This window comes from Carassius auratus, chromosome 46 (assembly GCF_003368295.1).
Source record: "Carassius auratus strain Wakin chromosome 46, ASM336829v1, whole genome shotgun sequence".
NCBI lineage: Eukaryota > Metazoa > Chordata > Actinopteri > Cypriniformes > Cyprinidae > Carassius > Carassius auratus.
The window spans coordinates 10,145,712-10,167,655 of record NC_039288.1 but is presented as its reverse complement, the minus strand read 5'-3'; the positions used below and the strand labels follow the sequence as shown (position 1 = coordinate 10,167,655).

The 21,944-nt window shown below is 36.7% G+C and overlaps 1 protein-coding gene across 2 annotated transcripts in view; it reads right to left on the bottom strand.

Moving 5' to 3' along the window:
• Nucleotides 1-20,716, bottom strand: part of LOC113064120 (whirlin-like) — a 70,521-nt gene extending 49,805 nt beyond the window's left edge. The window contains exons 1-2 of one of the 2 annotated variants that reach the window (XM_026234705.1): nucleotides 20,026-20,716; nucleotides 18,613-19,518 (exon numbers count right to left, since the gene is read on the bottom strand). In XM_026234705.1, the coding sequence (XP_026090490.1) occupies nucleotides 18,613-19,347 (735 nt within the window). In that variant the 5' untranslated portion in view covers nucleotides 19,348-19,518; nucleotides 20,026-20,716. Of the gene's footprint in view, nucleotides 1-18,612; nucleotides 19,519-20,025 lie in introns of those variants that run through there. The other variant, XM_026234706.1, reaches the window with a different exon arrangement.
• Nucleotides 20,717-21,944: the final 1,228 nt, after the last annotated feature.

Genomic DNA, 21,944 nt, shown 5'->3' with positions numbered 1-21,944 from the left:
TATCAGTCAAATAATTTTTAACTTTGTTTATTGAGTTTTTTCTTTTTCACCCAACGAGCATAATATTGATACTGATAAACGCAGGGCACAAGACTCTTCTTTGAAGCTCTTATGAAATAACAAGAGAGAAAATACTGTCAAGTTCAACAGTATGATGAATAAATATTAATGGTAACACTTTACAATAAGATGCCATTTGTTAACATTAATGTATTAACAAACATGAATGAACAATGAACAATACATTTATTACACAATTTATTAATCTTTGTTAATGTTAATAAAAATCGAGTTACTCAATGTTCATAGTACATTAATGTTTACAAATACAATTTGTGATTTTAACAATGCATTAGTAAATGCTGAAATTAACATGAACTAAGATTAATAAATGCTGTGAAAATATTGTTCATTATTATTTATGTTATTTATATATGTTAACTAATGAACCTTATTGAAGAATGACCACAGATGAGGCATTAAGTGCATGGCACTGTGACTAACTAACTAACATTTTACAGAGTTTAATGTAGCAATGTGGTCGCTCAGTTTTTCAAGATCCGTTTTAATCGTGTAACTGTTCATAGATTTGAACAAAGAAATAAATAAAGTGTTACTACGCACAGGCCGTATTGATTGCAAATACAAAAATAACACAGGTAAAGAAAACGCGGTACTTATTCAAATAATCACCCTTTACTTAAGTATACGAACACAGAAAACCGCTGTTAATAGGTTATATATTATTTCCCAGTCTATGACTAGTAAAATAATAACAGCTTACTCTGATGAACACAGCTCTCCTCAGAGTAGCTGCGAGTGCTGCGTCTTCTTCTTGTGTGACAGGTGTCAGAGTTAAGGCACGATACTGCCACCTGGGCACTCAACCAGGTACTGTTACCAAGTATTTACATGTAGTGTCATCATAAGATGTTCATTTGAAATATTCTGGTTATCACTAATACCGGTATATCATCATACACTAAATTAACATGATATCGATAATTGTGTATTTGAATATCACTGTTATCGTCAATACCGGTATATCGCGACAGCCCTAGTTAGGACACATTTAATTGGCAGATAAACTAGTATATCTCCAAACAAGGGTATGGCAGAACAAGTATATATAAATAACTAGTATATAAACAATAGAAGTCCGTGAAAAATCTCCAAGATGACAAAGTTGGTCACATGTTGGTTGTATTGTAGTTGGAAAGAACTCTAATGAAAACACAGCTCTCCTCAGAAGCACAGAATATTATAACTGCAGAACAGCAGTCACTGGCCTCTACACCAAAATGAATCAATCAATATCCATTTAGGGGCCATTTTTTAGTTGTCGTTTCATCTACGCTAATGCAAGCCACTTTCTAAGGGGGAAGGCCGGGTCAATATTTCCAACCCCACATTTTCACTCGTCCGAAAAAAAAAAAAAAAGGAAATTCACCGCAAAGGCCGATATCCTAATTCCTAATTACAAATACTGAAACCTCAAACACACAAGCATTGATTAATATCATATCAACCAAAGCACCTAAAAGTGGCATGACAGGCCTCGCATACAGCCAATGAATTTTCTTGTTCCTCTCTGTTCGGCACAGAGCTAAATTACATGAGGCTTGTTCATTAAGCATGAAGCCTATGAGGAGCTCATTAAGTAATGACTGGACTATGAGAGACCAATAAACAAAAGACTTGTACAATAAGCCCCTGAGGAGAGACTTAACAGCCATTTATGTTGAGGACATCAGGGGACCGATACTCATTTTATAGCATCCATTCTTTCAGCTTAATCCATTGCTAAATACTCTGGTGGCTTGCAATACACATGAGAGGAGGGGGAAAAGGCAAGTGTTCTTTCACACTCTATCAAGTATTAGAGATACAAATTTAGGAATCAGGTTTTACTATAGAGTATATTAAAGCTTATACAACAGTGAGTTTTGATCCTCTAATCAGCTTGAAATCTTTGTTTATTTTTTAGCAAATCAAAAGCAAATGAACTTACCATCCAGATATTCATTCATACAGTCTCAAATTTCATTTTAGAAGTAGCTATATGTGCCTTTGTATCAAACACTGGTTTACAGCTGAATTACAGTGTATGAAACCGGTTTCATATATGCTAGCATGACGACTTCTGTATTCCATTAAAGGAGGATGCTTTTGCTAATGCATGATATTAGAAGTCACTTCCACCCTGCACTGTTCTCGCCCACTCTGTCCTATAGAGAGGCTGAGAGTGCATAATTACAAAGGAGCAGTGGCATAAAATAAGCACTCTTGGACTGACAGACAGGAATGGGGGTGGATGGATGGATGGATTGACAGGTGGAGGAATCGTTGGATGTAGAAGTGAGATAGATTAAACAGCAGATAGATAATAAAATGACAGACAGAATAGATCGATCACAGATCAAGAGACAGAGACAACTATTGACTGAACAATAGATATAGCCTAACAATTGACCGAATGATGAATAAAGCAACTGACAGACAGATAGACAGACAGATCGACAGATAGAGTAACAGATACAGTAGAATGTTACAACATTGAACTGAAATGCAGAAAGAGACAGACAGATGGACAGACAGACAGATGAGACGGAGAGTGATTGAAACAGAATGACAACAATAGAAAGAGATTAAATAATTTAAAGAATGACAGACAGATTGACAGAATGATAGATACAGATGGATAGACACAAACGGATGGATGCATATACAGACAGGCAAATGGATAGACAGAATGACAGACAGAAAGATACACCTATCAGTTGATATACACAGAAAGACAGACATAAAAGACAGATAAATATAGACAGAGATAGACAGAGAGGTAAGCAGACAGACAGATGGACAGATAGATACTGTAGATACACAGGTGGACGTATGGATGGATGGATGGATGGATGGATAGATAACCAAAGACACTGTGTGAAGTGATGTGAAGGATAGCCATGGTGCTATTCCCTCTGCACACTGCCTAGAGGAAGAGAAGGGAAGCTATTTTTAGGGAGAACAGCAACTTGATGGGGAGGAGTGGCACGGCCTGTCACACAGCTACCCAACAAGAGCTTCTTGCCCCATGCAATATCTGCACTGTTTTCTGCTTTTTTCTCTTTGCTCTTACTCCACTTGTATCTTTCATGTGTCCAATTCTGAAGCCTTTCCTAGACTCAAAGTCTAACACAATTACCAAAAAGAGATGACAACCCAGGGATCATATAATCAATATGAATATTGATCTCGGATCCATCAAGAATATATCAGTCAGTCTAATCCAGGGCTCTCAAACCATCAATCCCAAGATATTTTCATAAGGCACCTTGAGTGTTAAAAGGGGTCCTGTCATGCTCTTTAACAAAGTCTTGATTTTGCTTTGGGGGTGTACTAGAACATGCTCTCATGACGCATTATTTTTCACATGAAAACATTATGTGATAATTTACATTATTACAATACCTTTCTTTCCAGCCTGGCACAAGCAGCTTGATCAGTTCTGGGTTTGATGAAGGCCTGCCTTCTGAAATATGAAATTTAATGTGAGTGGTTAGCTGTCCCATTGCATTGTGATTGATGGTTACAGACCCCGAGAATATTGAGCAACAGGAGTGCAAACCTTTGCATGCACGTATATATTGCAAGTAGGGCTGTGCAAAAAAATCGAATCTGATTTTCATGCACATCTCATCAGTAAAGGTGCTCCTGTGATTAGTAGTAAATCTTTAGCACGTTTGTTCAGATCAGGATTACCAAGCATTCAAGCCACAACCTCGACCCTCCCACCCACCAACCATTCAAATTTCCATCGGTGGGAATTTTTTTAATGATATTCTAATGAGCTGCTTTGTGACATCACAAAACCCGGAAAACAATGCTGTAGTCCAGAGGTTCCCAACCACGTTTCTGGAGGCCCCTTAACACTGCATGTTTTCTATCTCTCCTTAATCAAACACACCTGATTCAGTTCATCAGCTCATTAGTAGAGACTCCAAGACCTGAAATTGGTGTGTCATAGAAAGGAGAGATGCAAAATGTGCAGTGTTGGGGGGCTTCCAAGAACATGGCTGGGAACCACTGCTGTAGCTGGACCTTGAGGTTTATTACTTTGTAGATCTTTTTTATGACCAAAAATACACAGTACACACTGACTAAAATTAAAAAAGTGAAAAAGCATAGGATACCTTTAATAATTTATCTTTAAATTCAGCCTGCAAAATTAATTTCACTTTCTGCATTCTGGTTTGATCTTCTTATCCTGTAGTTGTCTTAAATGGATAGTTCATGAATGAGAATTCTGTCACCGTTTACTCCCCCCTCAAGATGTTCCAAACGTTCTTGCTTCTGCTGAAAACAGAAGATATTTTGAAGAATTTTGTTTTCCATTGTATTTTTTCTCATACTATGGAAGTCAATGGGACCAGCATCTGTTTGGTTTCCAAAATTCTTTTGTGTTTATCAGAAGAACAAAATGCATAAAGATTTGGAACAACTTGAATGTGAGTAAACTACTGGTTCAACATCCCAAACCGGTTTGACTTACTTTCTTCGTTAGAATACAAAATATATTTAGATTAAAACAGTTGGAACATTCTTCAAAATATCTTCTTTTGTGCTCCGGAGAAAAAAGTAATGCTTCTGTATATTTCTTGCTTCACATAATTACTGCTAGTTGTTGGAAAAAGTGCTGAAAAGCTACACTATTTCACTGCTTTTTCCCTTCTGAAAAATGCAGTTAAGTTAATAGTATCGCAGCTTTTAATTAGTTGCTCCCCAGTACGTGGGTAACTTAATTAAAGTTAATGAGCATTGTTAGGGAGTGTGTGTGCAGGGTTAAGCTGATTACTGCAAGGGACATTGTTCTTCCTGTGCATGTCGTGTGCTTCCTGCTGTCCAGAGCAGCAATTCTGGGCTTTAAGATGAAATGCAGTAGAATCATTAGTTTAGTTCAACTTAAAAGCCAATACATCTTTTCTACAAATAGAATGAGTGGGAGCAAAAGAGCAAGGTTGTAGAAAAAAAAAAAAACAGAGGACGATAATTGAACAGCCTGATCCCTAGGTTATTCCTAATCCTGTTTAATTACCTAAAAATCCTCCAGCGTTTCATCAAAGCCAGCCAGAAAAGAAGGAGGAATGACAAATCATGTTGTGTCATTTTAAAAGTTCCATCTACCCTCTCCTTTCTTACGTGTTCTCCCCTGGATTGTAGGATGCACTTGCTGTGAGTATTTCTATTGTAGCTCAACTCTATACGCAGGCAGCCGTGTAGCTCAAAGTGCCTCTAAACCCCTCCGTTCAGCTTTCTTCCCAGCATGCACCACTCTGCCTGTCCATGTGACAATAAGAGCGGTATTTGGGGATCAGCAGACCTGGGCTCTGCAGCGCAGGGATTTTAATTTCAATAAGCAGAACTAGGGATGCCCGATATATCGGCCACCATATCGGTATAAGCCGATAAATGTTCATTTTAATGTTATCGTTATAGAACTGATAAGAAAATTTTGCCGGTATATTATAGCAGATAAATAATGCATTATTTCCTGCAGAGATACTTCAGATGCGTACTGTTCACCCTTATGTTTTTTAATTGCTTGAAATATTATTGAAATCACAATACAGTGAAGTGCAACATGTGCATCATAATATAATGAGAACATTACTATTAAATATTGTTATGGTATCTCTGTGTGCCCGTGTTTAAGTGTGTTTTTGCGGGAAGAGTGCAGGAAGTTATATTCTGAACAGCACGTAACTCAGAGTTCACTTGTGCATTTGCGTCTTTTTGTACATATATAAGTTGTAATATTATGTTTATGTTTATAAATATCTGATTAATCTCATTTCTGATTAATCTCATATATGATGCATTTCCTTGAGTTAAATAAGCTGCCACCAAAGTGCTTCAGTTTACCGGTGTTCATTCAGCTCTTCAGCTTCAGCGTGCGTAGCATGATCTGCAGTGAACAACATTAATAACTAGAATAACTGGGAATGTAATATGCATAACAGTATAAAGAGAATATTATCATAATAAAATTCAGTGTATTCAGTGAATAAAATTCATGTGATTTTCAGTGTGTTACGGGAAGATGAGCACATCAAGTTACACATCCAACTTGCACGACTTAGTTCAAGATCACTGCATTTGCATCTTTTTGTGCATAAATTAATTATTATATTATGTTTATGCTGTATAAATATCTGATTCTCATATATCATAATTAACTTGCAAACAAAGCACTTCAGTTTTCATTCAGCTCTTCAGCAACAGCGCACGCAGCTTAAACAGAAATGCTGCTACTTGAAACAATGGTAGCTATTAATTTAAGATACTTTTTTTCAAAATCATTGATCTATTATTAATAACCACCACTTTTATTTTGTCTTTATTTTCATATGGTTTCATTAAAATAATTGTATTATTGTCGGTGCATATTAGGCATTTAATTTATCCATAGCACATGATTTTTTTTTTTTTAACTCAAGTAATGTTGTCCGGTGACTTAAGTAAGTCCTGAACGGTGTTCGTGCCCTCGCATCGGTCTTTCATGCACTCCACTATTTACTACTGCCTATGACTGTCACAGGATTGAGCAGCTGATGTGTGATCTCTCCTCAGTACTCGTGGCCAGTAATGCTAAAGTGAAGTAGTTTTGCTTTTCTGTAGTTTTTCAATGGCTTCAGTTTACAACATTACCCGAGCAGTCGAAGGCTGCATTTATTGCATGGATGGAGCAAAAATGTAAGTGTCTAAAGCATATGCTCAGTTCCATTGAATGATAAATGTGTTTTAACAATGTCGTTGAACCAAATGTACGAAGAAACTGTTAAAATAACCACATAATTAACAACAACCTTAAATAAGAGCACAAGGTTTATCTGATAATCAGATTCATGAAAATAGAATTTGTTGTTATAGCAAACTGACATTGGGAGTGTTTTCTTAAAATTAACCTGTATAAATAATGCATTCAGAAACAATTAAATTTCTAATATTGGTTGACACAAAAAAAGCCAGATTACATTGTTTAAATATTTAATAACACTTTAGCTGATCTGGTCCTTGAATTACTTAAACACTTAAATAAAAACATTTAAACTGCACATCAGGCAATTTTTTATCTACTTGACATAATTAGATTTCTACCCAAATTCTTTGTTGAAATATAAATGATTGATGGTGGTTGTAATACATTTTTTTACATTTAAGTTATGTATTAAGTATTAGCTGAAAACAGCATAGAGTAAAATATCTTGGTTCATCAAAATGAAGATTAAAAACAAGTACACAGTCAACTCAGCCATAGTGTCCACACCTCTGACATGTTTAACTGTTGTAACTTTTCCATGAAAGAGACAATGACAGTCAAAACATGGCATTAGAGAATCACAAATTAAATATCACTGGTATTTTTGGTTGCCAAAATGAAATTGCATTACTATTTGTGACCCTGGACCACAAAACCAGTCTTTGTAGCAACAGCCAAAAAAAAAAAAAAAAAAAAACATTGCTTGGTTCAAAATTACTGATTTTTCTTATATGCCAAAAATCATTATGATATTAAGTAAAGATCATGTTCCATGAATATATTTTGTAAATTTCCAACCATAAATATATCAAATCTTAATTTTTGATAAGTAATATGCATTGGTAAGAATTAATTTGGACAAATTCAAACACGATTTTCCTCAGTATTCAGATTTTTTTGCACCCTTTTTTTGATTCCAGATTTTCAAATAGTAGCCAAATATTGTCTCATCCTAATAAACCATGCATCAATGGAAAGATTATTTATTCAGCTTTCAGATGATTTATGAATGTCAATTTCGAAAAATTTACACTTAAGACTGGTTTTGTTGTCCAGGGTCACATTTTACTTTTTTTTTTTTTTTTTGAGAAGGCTAAGAAACAAAACTAACTGAAAGGAAGAAAAAAAAAGAGGAAGAAACAAACAATGTGTCAATGCCTCTCAAAGTGCATCTCATTAGCTCAACTTATGTTTAAGTCTTTCCACCTTCTGTTCCTTAAAGCCTCATTTACTCTGGTGGAGTTGTACCCCTTAAGAACAGTCTCGCTGCATTGTCTTCAGTTGTGTGGGTGTATTCAAGCCACGCGCTTCAGTGAAACATTAGAATCTGAATAGAGCGTTCAGCGCGGGGGCGTGGTCACATTAGAAGATAATGAAGGGAGACGTGAAAAACAGACATAACGTTGTTTTCAAATGGATTACTTTATCACAGAATATTTGTTTAGTTTAAAAGTAGACATGTCAAGCTTTCTATAGATATATCTCTCATGTCTCTTCGTTGAGCATTCACTGAGTAACAGTTCATTTTAATGACGCGTTTGTAAATGAAGATCAGCGCAGACAAAGGCTGCAGACAGCGCACCTTGTTTGTTATCTTTATTTTATAAATGCACAAAGTTTTGTTGTTGTTATGTTTGTATACAAAAAAAGTAGACCCTTTACAGATTCGATTTATCGTATTGATTGTATTGCACTTATCTGTACGATCAAAACTGAAAGTGTAATTTAAGTTCTTTTCGGGGTTATCAGGAGAAAATGCCTCATAACGTGTATACGCGTTGATCGATTTAGGGTTAAAATCGTTGCTTGTGTAACAGACCTCTACTGTAGAGCCAAATAGCAGAAGCATGAGACCATGAGCCGGTATGATTGGCAGGAGTTCCTATCTGCTGTCAGAAAAAGCTGAAAGGAAGCATGGCTATATTCCTTCTGTATGACTTTGATTCTGCATGCATGTGCCTTGGATCTGTAAACAGCTGGGGAGGGAAGAATAATATGCAGGAAAAATAAATACACTCTGGTGTCTTGGCAGCATTCCTCAAAGTGCAATTCATTGCAAAAAACCCATATAATAGGAAGCTGTTGGAAACAGGTGGCTAACTGCTGTGCAAACGCTTCCGTCTCTTGTGGAGTAATGCTTTGATTCTGTCAGTGTTTCAGTAAGAATGAGAAAGGAGATTTTGCTTACTCAGCACACCACCTTGTCTGAACCTATGCAGGTAGGTTAATGTGGGTCAGAACCAAGGACGAGATATACATTAACACCACTGGGCCTCCTTCCCAATGTCGAACAGGGAGTAAAAAGAGAAATGTGAAGAGGGACAAAACAAAGTCCTCTAGATATGCATTTCAAGAGGACAGTGATATTAGTCAACATTCACAGCTTTTAAAGTAGTTATTTTCAACACTATTATGCAAAGCAACTTACAGTACACTTGTCTGTGGTGCTTGCTGCAACAAGCATCAAACATTTTTACCATGATTTACAGGAGACACCCACTAAAATGTGACATTTATGCACATTTAATGCATATTTACAACCAGACTAATTTATACCATAAAAGACTATACGTTTAAAGATCACAATGCTGCTCCACAAAAAAAGAACTGTAATTTTATAAACAGCATGCATATGTATCTCCTCACCCCTAGGAAATCTGAAAACACACACACGCACACACACACACACACACACACAGATAACTCTCTAAAAATGTAGCTGCTGGAATAATTTCCCTTCAAACTTGAAGGTTAAGTGTCTTGCTCATGGGTAAAACAGTGAAAGCTTATGGCTTACTACTTGTGGGAATCAAACCAACCACCATACACATTATAAGCTTTATCCACTCAGCCGCAGCACCCTTGGGAAAAATTTGTGTCATGTGATAGAATAGAAATGATAGAGAGAAAAAAATGGTGAGCAAAACTACAAAACCTGTTTAACCACCACATGTGTAACATGTCAGTTTGACTGGATCAGTCAGATCACTGTATTATCAGGCGTGAGCATGAGTCTGTATCTGTCAGTTACCCACACCGCGCATGAAGAACATATGAGCATGTTGTCTACTGATCCTGAGTGGCAGAACAATTATATCACCTAACAAAATCCATGCCCTCTCATTATAGCGCCCTTCAATCATAAATCTCAACAGCCCACCTACCCCCGATCCTCTTCTAGTCAGAAAATTCCCCAGATGCTGTTATTTTTCCTGATGCAAGGCCTTTAAGCTCCAGCCAGCCTGTGGAGATGAGTGTTTTTGGCAGCTTCCATTGGCAGCAATCCACAGGGAAAAACTCATCAGCCTGTGTCGCTGGTTTGGGATGCAGTATTTTGTGACAACGACAAGGTCTGTACTCCTCCAAGATGGGATAAAAGATATCTACCTCTGACACTGATCTGAAGGCTAGACATCATAACCACAAACAGAACTCATTTTTCCTGACATTCGCTGAAACATAAAAGTCAGATTGGAATCAATTATCTGGACCCGGTGTGGACTGAAGTCCTCCGGTACGAAGGTTTCTGCCGTTCCATCATAATCTAGGGGAGTTTTAATAAAAACACAGCGCTCCTTCATGACCCTGCACACATCTGTGCAGAATTAATATCTCCATATGCCTCTGACCCTTCCTCTTATTCCTTTCTCATATAAGAGGGTAAAACAGTCCATGTCTGGGGAATTAAATTTTTGAATGTCATTTTGAAAGTTTAAAGATTGATTTTAATAATCTGCCTGAAACATCTTAATTTTTTTCTCTAAATCTAAATCCTCAGTGACCAAACAATGTGTCATTCCTCTCATCTGAATATATGTGTGTGCTTTCAAATCTGCCAATTTCCCTTTAGTAAGATAACAGACCTGATCCTTCTGGGAGGACAGCTTAAAAGTAGTTTTAAGCACTATTCTATAACAGAGTCCCAGTACGACGACAGATTAAAAGGATATATTCCTTAAATCCAACTGAAAATTTAACCCATCACAGTTATAATCAAATGCATCAATCTTTAACAGTAATTCTTTTTTTTAAAGATATTACTACCATGTATTAAATATTTTTTAAATAACATTTAAAGAAGACCATGGTACATAATGCAGTAAATTGGATTTTGCACTCAAGGCATGTGTGCAAGCAAAACAATTTAATCAAGTGTGTGAGTGTGGATATAAATATACATATCCACACACACACACACACACACACACACACACACACACACACACATTTAAGTTCTACATATGAATCAAAATACATTGGATTTTAGCTATAAACTACTGAGGTAATGAATAAATAAAATGTTTTAATGCTACAACTGAATTTGGGCATCAAGGTAATACAAATTAATATTATTTTTTATCTACCAAAGATCATATTTAACATTGTTATTAAATGATTAATATTTTAAACAATTTTAAGACAGTAAAGGTAATTTAAATGTGAAAATACGGAACATTTGCAATTAAAGATCCAATTTGGACAGATAAAGTAGGTAGTTGTAATTACATTTTTATTTGACACTTGTCTGAACTTTTAGTTCATCCATATGTATATTTTTTTCCAAGCCACAAAAATGGGCAGACAGAAAACTTGACAAATAAACAAGACATTTCAAATACATATCAATATAAAAAGCACAAAACACGGTCTCTATGAAGATGCTGTGTTGTTGTGTTTTAATGCTGCGTTGGCAAACTAGGCAGCAAGCCCCAGTGACCCCACCTATTATGGAAACAAACCACAGAAAGAGAGAGTCAATTAGCAGATGCATCTGTTGAATAATGTCATCTATAAACTCATCTAGCAAATCAGAAATTATGTCCTCTGCCAATAAACTGCAGATCGATAGGCTCCAAACTGATGATTAATCTCAATCCTGAATTCATACAGTACAGACAACTAGGGCAGATGACAGTGACAGAAGCTGGATGGCACAAAGATAAAAGAGAAGACTACATGAAAGTAACCTTTGTAGGTCAATTACTGCCATCCCTCACATGCAGCAGTGAAAATTGGCAAGTGTAGGTACTCTGGCTAAGAGAAGTTCACGTCCGTAGAGAAGTCACATGCATGTCGACTAAGGCTGAGTGTGAACTTCACTCAGAGAGTGATGGCCATTTAGTCATTTAATGGGTTTTTACACCGCAGACAGCCTCAGCAGCAAAGCTCATAATGTTACTTTGCTGCTATATCCAACAAAAACTAAAGACCAATCATTAGATAGTCACATGACACTAAAAATCTGATGGAACAAAAAAAACTTTACATACATTAATTTTTTAGCTTGGATAGTCCCAGTGAAAACAAAATAGTCTGAGGATATTGGAGCTGTACTGCACTAATATTTATTTATGTTTATGCTTTAATCCAAAATAACATTGCTTTCAAGGATTAAACTATATACTGTATATTTTTTTTTACAAATATATATTTATTTTTAATACAATTATTTTTTATTATTTTATTATTCATGTTTATATCATGTCATATTATGTTGTTCTTCTTTTTTTTTTTTTTTTTACAATAATAATACAATAAAAATACATTTAATGGTTTTAAAAAATCCAGTTTCCTGCAACAGTATCCATATCATATCTTTTCCTATCTTTGGCCGTCTGACATTAGTAGTGTGCGTCTTGAGACAAGGTGGAGCTTCTTGAATTATTTACCAACAGGAGTCCATGACAGAGGTGTCAGCCAATGAGAGGTCAAAGCCAAGAGATCGTCCAATGGGAAAACATCACAAATATCATCAATACTGCACTGCCTCATTAGAAATGTGGACACACCGAATGTCATGTCTTCATCTATTCTCTCATAAGAGGTGGTGATTCATGCTGCAGATACAAGAGCTTGTGCAACAGATGGTCTGGGTCCAGACAGGACAACGGAACGCAGGGGAGGGGTCAGGCTCAAGTGTATTAAATTACATGCTTAGGTCTTGCTTTAAAGCTCAAACGAGGACAGAGGAGATAAAAGGCAAAAACGGCAGCGAGTCATATTTATTAGCTACAAGCTCCTACTGATCATATTACTAATCATATTGCAACCTCAAAACACAGGAACAAGGTTGGTTGTAAACACCGGGTAGCCAAGTTGGTATATTAAATGTTATCTCTGTTACAGTAAACAGGGTAAAAGTTGTCTAGACAGTAAGCAAATACATTTATATTGATTCAGATGACACTTAAGGAAACTTTTAAATGAGGAATACTGAAACAAATGTTATTCATACTAGGACATTGAATGAATAAAACATTTTTTATGGTTTATTTAAAAAAATTTAAAGCAGTGCAGCCTGCTTTGGATAAAAGCATAAATATATATAAATATTACTGTGATAAATAAATAATAAATCTGTTTTGTTTTCACTAGGAGCCATCAAATTCTGAATCTCAATATGCTCCTCGTTTTGTATCCAGATGGTCTTTAAAATCCTGTCATCAAGAACAACTGATTATTTCAATCTACATTATACAAGGATTGTGCATCGAGCTTTAATTCATTTTCTGGTGTTATTTGTGGAGGATTTTATACTGTATGTTTCTCTCTACATAAGACTGAAAATAAATACATCGGTCCGGGTTCTCTGCAGCATGAAAGAAAGACTGCCGTGTCAAGTCTGGGCATCACTTTTTCCCTTCATAGAATAACTCAGCACTTGTATGTGTAAGCGAGTGAATGAGAAAGAAGGAGCTAGAAAACAAGAGAAGTAAGTGAGGGAGAGGTTCATTCATCTAAAATTGCTATATATATATATATATATATAGTAATTTAAAAAGCAAAAAATGGATTAAGAGCCATAAGAAAATGTCTAGAAAGTATTTGGCAAGTGAATAACTATAATTTTACTGCATTGTGCTTTCATGCGTAATATTCCAGACATACTGAATGCAAATATATTTATCAGATATTCAGCAGCTTTTGTATTTTTAATATAAAAACAAAAAACTCAAACCCAAATCCATTTGACAAATACACATACTGGTAAACTACAACTTTTAATACACTGTAAGTCACAAAGCATTTGCTAAATTTGACCCTAACCAGGGTTAGCCGTATGACCCTTAAAACCATGCTTTAGGCATGTGATTTATCGGAATCATTTCACAAACACAAAAGCAACAGATCTGGGATCAGTAAATCAAAGATATCACATGCTGTGAGAGGGTGGTCTTAAAACCACAGAAATATATAAACAGGTCCCCAGCAGGGTGTAATGAGTGAGCATCAATCCTGCCCTGCCTCAAATTGATGAGGTCTGTCAGAGAAAGACTCCATTTTATAGTGAGGCTAAATCAAGATGAAGAATACAAGAGACAGTCAGTCACCTGCTCTAAGCCCATGTACAAGAGATCATGTGAGCACAGACTAAAAAAAAAAGTGTGCCGCCTAATCTGAGAGAATTAACAGAGACACTTTAGCCATGAATGTGATTTGTATTTGCATTATATAACAAACTATTAAAACAAGTATAAAGGAAAATAGCACGAGCACTTTTAATTGTTAAGAGATTTCAAAAAATTTATTTTGTTAGGTTTAAATATATAACGCAGTACATATATGGTTCAAAATGAAGACAAAAATCCTGTTCATATTCTACATTAATATTATGAACTACACTACTGGTTATTCTGTTAAGGGAACTGACTTCATAGACCCAAGAAAAATGACATCAATACCAATTGGTTAAAATTAATTCTTAGTGTCTCAGAAAAGTGAAGTTAGTTCTGAGAAATGCACAAGCATAATTTGATCATAGATGCCACTTGGTTTGATATTTGACACAATGAAATTCAGACATTTGTAAATGGATCGTCCATAAAGGACTTCCATTGTAGGGACAGAAATAATGGACGTCAATAGGAATTGAATTGTTTGTTAAGCAACAATCTTCAAACATCTTTTGTGTTCCACAGAAGAAGGAAACTCATACATGTTTGGGACAACATGAGGGGGAGTAAATTGTGACAGACTTTTCATTTTTGAGTGTATTATCTATGTAGGTGTGACTTTAGTACACACGTGTTGGTGTCAGTTTAATTAACTTTTTTTTTTTTTTACCTAGACTCAATGAAAGCATGCAAACAGCATTTGACATCTCATTGAAATGCAGTAATATGTAATAATGGGATTTAAGCACTATCTGTAATCTATAAAAAATAAATAAACAAACCTTATGATAGATGTCACTGCCTTCTCACAGTGACGGCCATTCACCGTTTTTCAACTTTCATTAGCATAACATTCAGTATTTCTCAACTTTTTGGTTTCTACCACTAAATGTACTGCTCTGCAGTCAATATCTCAAAGCCCAAAAGGAAAATGCTAGCTCAGCTCTGCATTAGTGAACACATACGTTTAGAGGCATTGGTCTACTGATGAATCTTCTAACCTAGCTCTAACTGAGATTGCAAAGCTACTTTACACAAAAAAATTAGGTTGCTGTAACATGTCTTGTAAGGAGGTTTGCCAGCTGAGTTTTGTGTAAATGATGTTTTGGTATAGGGGGTTCTTACCAGACACAAAAAGTGGAATTGATATCTCCACCCATTCTGAAATATCACTGGTCCAAAATTTTGCTCCAATTAGTTCCATCTCACAGCTCTTTTGCTTTCATGTATGAACAGACAACAGGTAAGAAAGGTGGCTGCATCCAAACATGCATACCTCCCAACCACATAGTATAACTATATTCTTAAAAATAAAGGTTCCATAGTGGGGGATTCACAGTGATGCAATAGTAGAACCATTTTGTGGTTCTCCAAAGAATTACTCAGTGAACTGTTCTTATCAGTTCTTACTTTTTTCTTAATGCGAAGAACATTTCAGAAAAATAAAATAAAAAAATGTTCACCATAAATTTTTTTTTTTTGTGTAAAGGAAAGGCTCCATGGGTATTAAATGTTCATCATGAAACCACTCATGCCAATAATAATTTAAAATAAACTTCTAAAAAAAATGTGAGAAAAAAAAAAGTATATGAATGGAGCAGCATTTTCAAATAGAGTAGTATGAACTTCATAAGTAAACATTAGGCAAAATTAACCAGAATAACCAACTGCTTCTGGCGAGTTTCTTAAGTGCACATTTAGTGGCTACTTCACTATCCCATGAGGCCACGGGAAAGGATTTATTAATGGCATTCCAACTGACACTGGTAGGTCATATGACAATGACAACATGATGAATGCTGTATGTTTGGACTGCAATCATACTATAAAGAACATTTTTATTGGTCACAGAGCAATTACTTTTTCCGTGAGTTCCACCAACTAGAATTTTATCTGCATGGGAACGTGTAAAATTGGCACAACTTGTGTATTATTTTGGTGTTTATGTCTGGAAAACATAAAAATAAAAATAAAAACCACCAAAATAATTCAAGAAAGAAAAAGCAAACAATAAAAAATAAAAACATCCAGGGTTCATTTACACATCACAAAGGTCAACAGAGCCCAGAGGAAATCCTCACTGTAGTTAAAATAGATATTCCTTCTCTGCTAGAGAAATGAGGCTGCTAACATTCAGGGAGCATATGAAGGCAGCGATCAAACGTACACTGTGCTCAAATTGTCTGCACTAGCAAAACCCCCGTCTATCTCTCCTCATTCTGGCTGCTCAGATATTTCTTGTGTCTTTACCCAGGCTATGTCTGCATTATATGAGAACAAGAGCATCAAGACAAGCGGAAGGTCATGTTCAGCCTGGGGGAGAGGCTCGTCCATTTACTCATGCAGATCAATATGATTAACTGGGATGAAGCAGCCTCCTCCCCTCTGCCAGCTTCTGTTTAAGAAAGGCAGTGTGGCAGGAATTTATACCCTGCTGCTCAATTGTGCCAGCTGTCCCTTGGCGAAGAAGGGAAACAATGATACAGAAAGGCAACAAACTGTTCATGTTCTCTTGGCAAACAACTCTACAGAAATTCCCAAACATGGGGATATGAGAGTGTCGAACAAGCAGTATCAGTGGAACGGAGCTTCTAGCTATATGGCAGTACTTTGAAATATGCTTGGGATGTGCCTTATCTTCACTTTCAGACGCTTTCATGTTTTTTTTAATATCGTTAAAAATATAATCACTGTAAAATTATAAAATGAAGGCCTCATTTGGGGTTTCCAAGTGTTGCCAAACTGGTGGAAGCCTTTAGATAAAGTCTAAGCAGTTTTTGAAGATGCCTCAAAGTGCACTAAAAGGTTTAGTTCACTCAAAAATGAAAATTATGTCATTAATGACACACCCTCATGTCGTTCCAAACCCGTAAGACTTCCGTTCATTTTCGGAACACAGTTTCAGATATTTTAGATTTAGTCCGTGAGCTCTCAGTCCCTCCATTGAAAGTGTGTGTACGGTATACTGTCCATGGTTAGAAAGGTAATAAAAACATCTTCAAAGTAGTCCACTACCACTTTATTCAGAGTCAATCGTTCGTTTGTTATCTGGCTCGGCTCTGTGTTCATCTTCAGTTCTCACTTCACTGCAGTTCAGTCAGTGTACTGTTTGAGTAAATGAATTACTTTATTTACGATATTGGTTTGTTTTAACTCTGAGGGAGTGTCAGCCACATTAAAAAAGTTAACAGCTTAAGTCATTTGTGGATTAATGCTTATTGGAGACGCGAACTGCTTCAAAAGATTCAGTTTGATTTGGTGAACTGGTTCAAGAAGATCCGGTAACATCGAATGATTCGTTCGCGAACTGGATATCACTAAACTGCAGTGTTTTGAACTCACTCACAACAGACACGGAAGAGAAGACAAGGCTGAATAAAGTTGTAGTTTTTGCTATTTTTGGACCAAAATGTATTTTCGATGCTTCAAAAAATTCTAACTGACCCTCTGATGTCACATGGACTACTTTGATGATGTTTTTATTACCTTTCTAACCATGGACAGTATAGAGTACACACACTTTCAATGGAGGGACAGAAAGCTCTCGGACTAAATCTAAAATATCTTAAACTGTGTTCCAAAAATAAGAGGTCTTACGGGTTTGGAACGACATGAGGGTGAGTTATTAATGACATAATTTCCTTTTTCCAGTGAACTAACCCTTTAAGGAACTTCAATATTCAAAAGTTTTTCCTTATTATTATTGGCAAATTGGCAATGTTAGTAAATAGTAAGATAGTTGGGGATAAAGCTCAGAACAAAATGCAATCTATTCCAAATAGCTGGTTTCAGCACCATGGACAGCACCTACAATCTCAGTAATATATGCGAGGCCAAAAATGCTGCAACTACTACCTAGAAATTATGATTACAGTACTAGTCATAGTAGATATAAGTATGTGGATCAGGCAAAGTCAGCTCTTCTTTTGAATGACAACCACACAATGAATCTCTAAAATACTCAGTAGGTCTAGAAACCTTCATGTGAGAAAGAGTTATTAATACAAATATGACTAGCCACATGCAATCATTTAATTATGACTAATAACTATTAACTGATCAATAACATTTACACAGGCCTTCCTGGCTAACACATCTCAATAAAATTGCGCATTTAGAATTCTGGTCCTTCAAGGGACACTATCGGCTGCTTGTCTTGCATTAATAATCAATCAAGAAGGAGGAGTGCAGTCTATTCCCTGTGGTCAAATGACTGGCCAGAATCAGCTGATCTAAATAGGGTTATGAAATCCTTTGGGTGCATAAGTAATTTAAAAAAATGTAAAGATGGAAAGACAGAAAAACTGTTTCTCATAACATCAACAACAGCATGTTGAATTAGACACGGAATAAGTAAATAGATTAAATGGTCACACATAAAAAATATTAAATAAAACTTACCTTAACTGCCTCTGCATGCGTGACTCGGTCGAACACTTTGTCATTAACTTTCATTATCTGATCTCCTATTCTCAAACCCTCCTTTTCAGCCAGTGATCCCGGTTCCACCAGTGACACATATATCCCAACTCCATGCTCGGATCCTCCGCGGATGCTAAATCCCAAACCCTCGTTGCTCTTGTGACGCTTGAGGGTCACCTGTCGGATCTCTCCTGGCGGCTCCGGTAAGAAATTCCTTCCAAGTAAAGGAATAAGAGTCGCTGTCCCATCGCTGCTGGTGCTGATATTATCAGGAGACCCGCGCATAGCGGCTTGAGACGCGGACGAAGCCGAGAAGTGAGCCCCGTGTGTTGGACTCGAATTAACAGCCTCGTAGAAGCCGTCTGGGTCACCATTGCGCGCAAGAACGTCGGATTTCATGTACAGCCCCTCTGATGTGTACTGATCGAACAGAAGCTGATCCGAGCGCGGGATAACCAGGCGCAGCATGGGAAGGAGTTGACGCTTACTCGGGACATTTAGTATGACTTTAAGCGTCTGGACCAGATCGTACACATTGCGCTTGGAGTGGTACACGTTGAGGCAGTGGATGAACTGCTCTCTCTCTATGTCGCTGAGCAGCAGGTTGAGCGCGTTGTGAAGCTTTTTCACGTTGGCGGAAAGGGTATACGCGCTAGACGCCACAGAGTTTCCCGAGGAAGAGTTAAGCGACAGGAGCTCCAGGTCTGTGCTCATCCTCGCGCCCTTTGGCTGGATCACAGAACCACGCGGAAGCGGAAAGGTCCGGCAAGCATTGCAGTAGCACCGGATCCGAGTCTAGAGTAGTCTGCGGAGCGGCGCATGGCACTGTGATCACTTGATGTTCACTGTCATAATTAATATTAGGACAAACGGGTCACAGAGGACCTACAAAACCAAACACATTCATCTAATTACGCCAGTATCCTTAAGCAAAAAATAAATAAAAGTTTATAAATTACAAAATAAAGAAAATATATATTTGTAATAATTTCAGTTTAAATTGCTACAGTACAGTTTTACGTTGTGTAGTTAATGTCTTCTGCATTAATTTAACGTCATGTGTTACCTGAATGGATAACACTGTGATCAGTCACTGTTATGAAACAGTATGTATGTATTTAACTTAAATCAACATGCAATGGTACCAGGTATATTGCAGATGGAACAGCTTAAGATAGGTTGCAATATTAACACTATATGATTTAATGACACACGACTGTGGAATTAATAATACAGTTATTAAAACCCCATCCCATCATCACAGAATTTAAAATTTATAGAAACATGAAATGTAGAATTTAGCTGGAAAAACTGGCAACTGTGTTAACCAGAACTTAGGAGAAAACGTAAAAAACGTAAATAAAAAGCACGATATTAGTCAGGAAAGTGCACCTTCCAAATAACAGCAACAGAAAGCTTGCGCAATCCGGTGCGTCTTGTGCTGGCGAAAAAGGGGCAAGTGGCCCAGTGCGTCTTCTCCAATATCTCTGTCGTCAACAGTGAATCCCTTATGAGGGAGTTTAGGATCTTTGCCCAGAAATCCAAAGCTTTACAAGCACCATAATCACATGAATGCGTTCCCGTTGATTAGTTTTTAAAGTAGAGCACCGGTTCACCGTTCAGTTCTAATCCACTCGTCCCGTGTTTGGAGGATATGGTACCCAAACAAAATCGCAAAGTTATTTTCCTTTGGCACGCTCAAATCAGAAAGTTGAGACGCGCTTTAGTCCTTTTGAAAGGGCGCCCGGTGTCTTCCACTTACAAAAACAGTCAAACAGGTTGGAAAGTTATTCGTTGCATAAGTGCGTAAAAGAAACGAAATAAAACGGCGCGGAGATCGACTGTCTTCGTCGTCTAGCTGTCGAGGTGATCGACTGAACGGCTCGCTCCAACAACGCGTCCCTACACAGGAAATGACGCAGCTTGTGTGACTCGCGTAAGTTGCTCAGTAACCAACAACACATGAGAGAGGCGGATGAGCACAGGACTTGCAAATCCCCATCTGCTTATTTTAAGAGCTGTGTTGTTTAGTGTAACTGAGATAGTACTGTAGTTATAATTCATATTTAATTTCATTGTGACATTTCCCATTTTTATTTAAATTTTTAGTATTTTTTGTTGGACTTTTGTAATTTTCTATTAAATTTGTTTTGTAATGTCTATTTATATTTAATAGTTTATAGCAATTTTAACCCCAGAATGTGTTTTAATTAAGAGTTATTTTAGTATATCAAGTAAATAAATAAATGTTGCCTTGACCACTAGCTAAAATAAAACACTTTATATATATTTCATATATATATTATTTCAGTAGTTAACTACAATAACTCTAAGAGTCAACTGAAAGAAAACTATCACGAATCCTAGACAGAATAAACACATAATTGACATTTTACTAATAAATAGCATTGTGTGTGCAACTTCATAAGAAATGCAAAAGATCTCCCCAAATAATTATTAAACTGAATTTTAACATTCTGATCCCAGAGTTTTTGTTGCAAATAAACTATCAGTTCAGCCATACAAACTATTATATTTTTGGTTAAAACAGAAACACATAACCTACTAGTAAATCAAGAAACCAGGTTAATACTTTAAATTGAATGTCACTCACCAGTTTTAGATGCATCCTTCAATCATGTTTTACCTCTCTATAAACATTTACAGCTCTGACCACATTAGTACAGTTCACATTACGGAAGTACATGAAGCAAAGCTTTTAAATCAAAATCTTTTACAGCATTTCAGCACTGATCCCATAAAGCAGAACAGTAAAATCCTGCCACAAATCTGAGTCAGCATTCACACATCCAAAGCTGAACGGGTTTCTGGCCGGCACTAGCACAGGTGTCAATGGTGACGCACGTCAAGACATGACAGCTGGATATACCTTGTCAGAATCTCAACCCAACTGAGCTTTGACCATCCGATTCCCATGGAAAGGCTCTAATCAGACGTTACTAGTCCACCTGTATTGGATAATGAGGTGTCTAGTCATTTTCTCAGAGCTAAGGAACACACACAGGTCAGAGAGGGAGGGACGACGTGACAGTGAGTGATTGATGGGTCTAATTAATGCAGTTACCGAGTATAAACGACAAGGTGGCAAGGTAAACACGATTATTCCGCCGTGCCTCCGATCTGGACATAGACAGAGTAACAATGAGCTGAATTCCAGCTCGGTAGGCACCGGAAGAAATATCTAATTAACTCTCCCTATCCCCCTTGCCTGAATCAGCACTACTAATGACTTTGGCTATCTGTTTGATTTTCAATTTATAGACCGCAGCACCTTATTGCACATGCTGAAG